The sequence below is a fragment of the Schistocerca serialis genome, chromosome 1 (genome assembly GCF_023864345.2).
Source record: "Schistocerca serialis cubense isolate TAMUIC-IGC-003099 chromosome 1, iqSchSeri2.2, whole genome shotgun sequence".
In the NCBI taxonomy this organism is placed as follows: domain Eukaryota; kingdom Metazoa; phylum Arthropoda; class Insecta; order Orthoptera; family Acrididae; genus Schistocerca; species Schistocerca serialis.
In genome coordinates, this window is record NC_064638.1 from 152,514,479 (window position 1) to 152,520,478 (window position 6,000).

General features: G+C 38.7%; 1 protein-coding gene across 1 annotated transcript in view; it reads left to right on the forward strand.

Moving 5' to 3' along the window:
- LOC126464455 (derlin-2) overlaps positions 1-5,695 on the forward strand; it is an 81,669-nt gene extending 75,974 nt beyond the window's left edge. Inside the window, exon 6 of the mRNA XM_050096236.1 lies at positions 4,768-5,695. Within this exon, the coding sequence (XP_049952193.1) occupies positions 4,768-4,876 (109 nt within the window). The 3' untranslated portion in view covers positions 4,877-5,695. The remainder of the gene's footprint in view (positions 1-4,767) is intronic.
- Positions 5,696-6,000: the final 305 nt, after the last annotated feature.

Sequence of the window (6,000 nt, forward strand, 5' to 3'; positions counted from 1 at the left end):
TTCTTGATGTGTTCTGGGCCTCTGAAGCGGTTTACACTAACAGTCCGATGATTAATGGTCATGTTGTCTTTGCCTACGTCCACAGAGGAATGGACAGTATTCCTTGCCCGATGGCTGCAGTGTATTCACTGCAGAGCTGGCGGCCATCTCTCGTGCACTTCATTATATCTGTATATCTCTTCATGCCCTGGGGAATTGTTTCTTCTTTTTACTGACTCCTTGAGCAGCCTGCAAGCTATCGACCAGTGCTACCCTCACCATCCTTTGGTAGCATCCATCCAGGAGTCCATCTATGCCCTGGACTGGTCCCGTCATTCAATGGTGTTTGTGTGGACTCCAGGACACTTCGGCATCCCAGGCAATGAACTTGCCGACAGGCTGGCCAAACACACTACGTGGAAACTGCTTCTGGAGATGGGCATCTCTGAAGCTGATCTGCATTCTGACTTACACCGTAGGGTTTTTCGGCTTTGGGAGACGGAATGGCACACCAGTACACACAACAAACTGCGTGTCATTAAGGAGATTACAAATGTGTGGAAGTCTTGCAGGCCTCTCGCGGGGAATCACTTGTCCTCTGCTGGCTCTGCATTGGCCGTGCTTGAGCGACCCAAAGTACCTCCTGCACTCTGAAGACCCACCTCAGTGTTGGTGCGGCATCCGGTTGACAGTGGCCCATGTTCTGGTGCACTGTCCCACTTTGACTGCCCAGCGACGAAATCTTGGGTTACCGGACTCGTTGCTGCTAATTTTATCTGACAACGCCTCATCGGCTGATTTAGTTTTACATTTTATTCATGAGGGTGGGTTTTACCATTTGATCTAAGTTTTAGCACATGCCCTTCGTCCCTCTGTGTCCTGCACCCTAGATGCACTAGGGTGGAGGTTTTAATGTGTTGCATAGTGGCTGGCTTCTCCTTTTTGATTCTCATGGTCAGCCAGCAATGGTAATCTGCTTTGTTGTTTTAATCTCTTCATCCCGTTTCTTGCTTTTCTGTGGTTTTCTTGGCCTCTTTTGTCCATTTACATGTTTGTTGCCCTTCATCGTTCTTGTGATTTTTCCTTTCATTCCGTTTTGAGTTGTCAGTCTCGTTTGTTTTATTCTCACACTTGTGGCATCGTTTTAATTGGAACAAGGGACTGATGACCTCGTAGTTTTGTCCTTTTCCCCACTCTTTTAAACCAGCCAACTTGATCAGCTGAAATGCCAACAGTCTCAGCAATTTTATGATTTTTTTTTAGTGGTCTTCCATTATATTGTCAGTGGTTTCCTTTATGGTGACCACGGTTTAATGCCTGGAGCATGCTTTGTCTCTGGTGCTTATCCAAGTATATTTAAATTCATTAATCTAAATGTAAGCGGTCTTCAGTGATGCTACAGTGTCCACATGAACTTCATCCAGTTGGTTTTGTTTTGTGCAACAGTTCAACTCTTCATATGAAAATGCTTAATAATAGCACAAAACTCTGTTTTCTCCATTTTCAATCACAGCCGACACTCTGGCCAATTCAGATGGCTGTCAACGGTGAACTGTGTGCTATACATTAAGTTCTTTGTATGGTTCTCGGAATAATCAAGCATACCAGTCATGAAGGTGCAACAGGAGTGTTCCATTCTTTTCATGGAAATTTACCAGACTTTCCCTAAACAACCCTCATGTACTCAGTTCTGTACAACAAATAGTCATACTAATAATTGATGTGGCACATGGGCATAAGCCAGTAAACAGGGTGGAATGCTCCAATTTTTTGGGTGTACATATTAATGAAAATTTTAACTGGAAGAATTATATTAGAAAGGTTCTTAAACAATTAAGTTCAGCTACGTCTAGCTCTTTGTGTGACTGCTAGTGTTAGAAACAAATTAATCAACTTCCAGACATATTTTTTGTAATTCCACTCAGTAATGTCTTAAGGTATAATTTTCTGGGATGAGTTGCCACTTAGAAAAAGCACAAAAGTGAGCAGTAAGAATAACAACATAGTGTTCGCCCACAGTCATCATGTAGGTTCCTCTTTAAGGAGTTAGGAATTTTAGCTGCACTGTCACCATACATATATTTGCCTATGAAATTCATCATAAATAATCCATCACAATTTAAGAACAACAGTGCAGTCAATACCTACAACACTAAAGGGGGGAAAATGATGTTATTCAATCATTATTGAAGGTGTCAAGGGCTCAGAAAAAAGTTCAGTATGCAGCAACAAACTTTTATTAACACTTGTGCAGTAACAAGATGTCTGACAGGTAGCAAAGCAAGTTTTAAATCTGACCTAAAATAATTTCTCCTGAACAATTCCTATTCGATGTACAAATTTCTATTTAAAAACTGATAGTCTGTAAACCAAGTTTTTAAGTGTAGTTGGATGAGTACCTAAGACAAAAATGTTTTCATTAATGTTAATGCTGATCATCTATACATATTTAGTAAACTGACTTGTTCCACATCATTTTGGTAAAGGAATCACTGAAATGACCTACATAACATGTAACTAACATTATTTGCTCAACTGGTGAAGACATCCAGATATTAAATTTGTTCACTTGTGCAAATATTTCAGTTTAGACTTACAAGTTGTCATTATCTTCATGAGTACGGATGAGCACAAAAATTTTGTTTCATGAATATTAAACTGTAAACCAAATCCTCTAAAGGCTTCTGTTAATTGCTGCATGAAAGTTATAATTTTAGTTTTTAATGTTGTGCCGTCATCTAGTTGTCTTGTGTGTCACATCATATTTTGTATTAATTGAGTGTTGATGTACGAATAAAATATAATAAAAGTGAAAATTACAGCTGGGGTTGGTTTTCAACCCACATTAGCTGTTTCACATTGTCTATGGCTGAGGCACCCATACTGAAAAAGCTTTTTATCTCGCAGTAGTAATTTTAAGCCACCTTGTCAATAGGAAAGATAAAACTACACTTTAAGCAACAAGTTGTCTGTAATGTGAAACAAAATTACTTTTTCATTGTCTTTGGATGTCTCACAAAACACATAACAGCTGTTTTGTTTAATTTGGTCACACACACATGGATGTGTGTGTGTGTGTGTGTGTGTGTGTGTGTGTGTGTGTGTGTGTGTGTGTGTTATACAGGGTGTAACAGACTGGCATTTAAAAAATTTGGGAGATTGTAGAGAATGACGTTTGGAATGTTTTGAAATGAGGAACCTCTGGCTAGAAATATGAAATAAAGTTTCTACAGCCACCACTGGGTTGTTGAAAACCCACTCCTTACCTATTTGCGATATTACCAGGTGAGATTCTCAGTGAACATTGGACTGGAATTCAGGGAGATCACTTTATTGGACCACACATCTTATCAGATCATTTGGGGCCTGGGTGTTTGTGTTGTCCTCATAATGTCATCATCATTCCTGACAGTGGCGAGATTGGACTGTGAAAAAAATTGGACTGTTTGAAAATTGGGACTTTGTATGGGTGCTGATGACCACGCAGTTGAGCGCCCCACAAACCAAACATTATCATATCATCATTATCAGATCATTTGAATGATGCATGGTATTTCAACTGCCTGGAGAATGCTTTGCCTGAACTTCTGGAGGATATTCCCTTGCAATTATGCCCTGGTTTATGGTATCAGAATGACAGTACGCCAGTGCACTTTGATTGTCGAGCCAGGGCATTCCTCACGGACAAATTCAAGTAGAGAGTAATTGGCAGAGATTACACAGTCCTTTGCCCTGCACACGCCCCTGACTCGCCCCTCTGTGGGTATGTGTAGTCCCCTGTGTGCTTAACACCAGTCGGAACAGTACCTGAGCTTATTGAGTGCATCTTTACAGCCTCTGATATCACGAGAAGGAAGTGTGGAGTCTTTCAGAGAAGTACACTAAACCTGGTTCGTTGTTGCACATTATGTGACAAAGTTTGTAGTCATCACATTTGAACATAACTGAAGTATTGAAGCCACTGATTCAATTTACAGTATCTGATTATATTCTATTGTTTCCTCAAAAAAAGTTTTCCAAATTAGAGTATTCTAGTGTTTCATTTACCTTACCAAATGTATAGTGCTGTAGAAATTTTATTTCACAGTCCCAACTATACGTTCCTTATATCAAAAGTTCAGAATTTCAACCTCTACAATCTCTCAAATTTTCAAAATATCATTTTGTTGCATGCTCTATATCCGTGAGGGGCAACAGTTTTGGTGTCCATCAGATTACCTGTAGTGATTTCCACTGAACCATCTAGTAATGTGGCACAGTGGCAAGACACTATACTCATGTTTGGGGGGACAGCAGTTTAAATCCAGAGTAGACCATCCAAGTTTATGTTTTCATGTATTAAGCAGAGAATAGTAGAAAAATAGCTTGAAGGTATAGTTCAACAAACCCTCTGACAAGCACTTAATTGTGAATTGCAGAGTACTCTTGTAGATGTAGATTCCCTGAATTGATTGAGGCAAACACCTTTGAAAAGGATATAGGCAGTGTTCTTCTCCACCCTTCCCCTGTCCAGGCTTGTGTTCCATCTCGGATGACCTAGTTGTCCATGGGTCATTAACTCGTAACATTCCTTTCCCACAGTGAAACTGTGCAACTCCTTTTATTGTTTTCTCATATAAAAATGAGCATTATATTCAACAACATTCTTCATTTATCTATTATTGTTTTTATTTTATTTCTTCGTGTGATATCCTCTAAGAGTTTGATAGTTTTGTCGTACCTACAGTAATGATCTAAAAAAATACATAAGCTGTACAGATGAATGTAAGAGAGTTTTGTGTGTTGCAGGAAGACGCTGTTTGATGCGCAGAATGATCCTGACTACACGCCGCTACCTGAGGAACGCCCAGGTGGATTTAATTGGGCAGAAGCTGAACAGCCTGACCAGCCGCAGTGAATTTGTGCATGTGCCAGTCAAATAAAACAGTTTCCTTCTCTATTCTCTGCACAGACTCTGCAGACTACATTCATAATTATTGAGAAGGGGGAAAAAGAGCCTATTGTTAGACCTGGCATTGTGGTTCAGATCACAATCAGTGTAACCTCTACTGTTCACCATAGTTTGTAAATACTGAACCGCCTCTGGTGCAGTGAGGCTATGGGGCAGTTTATAACTGCTGGGTCAACTTTATTAAATCTCTTTGTGATGTTCAATCAATCACAATCTCACCAAAGAAAAAAGCACATAATAAATGCAGTGGAAAACTGAGTGATTCTTCCTTCTGTGATGTGGAATGTGCTCTACATATGTAAGTAAAAGTGAGTTTTATTCCAAGAGCTATATATATTCACACTGTTGGATGGTAAGGTGTTAGATTTTGATCTACTCTAAAATTCAGTGACTGTCATACACTTGACTGTCTCATTTATGCACAAAAATGTATCCAATAGATGTGTTTGGAATGAAATGAGATGTTTACCAAATGTAATTAAATATTTTATGTGTAAGTCAGTTTGTTTACTCCAAGATGCCATGACTTAATTAGGTCATTGTTGTTATTTCATAATCAAAACAATTTGTACCTGAATACCACATTATTTTTATTTATATTATCTTTCCTGGAACCACACTGAATGTATAGTGTGGTACATGCATCAAAATGTGCAAAAAATAAGAGTTTTCCAAGAGACTGAAGAATATTTACCATTGGTGTCTTATAGTGTAATTCACTCGAAACATGAGGCACAGATGTAAATAAATTTACATAAAACATTATATTCAATGAACCTATTTTGGCTCTGCCAGCAGTAATGTAATATGTGTATTAGCAATTGGAAGATTGGAATCTTACAATGCAGAGAATGTTTAATGGAAGAAACAGGTGATGTTAATAGAAAAGTCTGAAGAGATTAATAGAAAGAGTGAAGAGGAGGACTTTACCTGTCTTGTAATTCCAAGATGATTTTAACCACTAATAGAATTTCTCTGTAATTGAGTAGATTCACTGGAAAACATTTTTACAAACTCATTTCATTTATAAAATTTATTGTGGAGCATAGTTTATTTAGTGTGCACTGAGG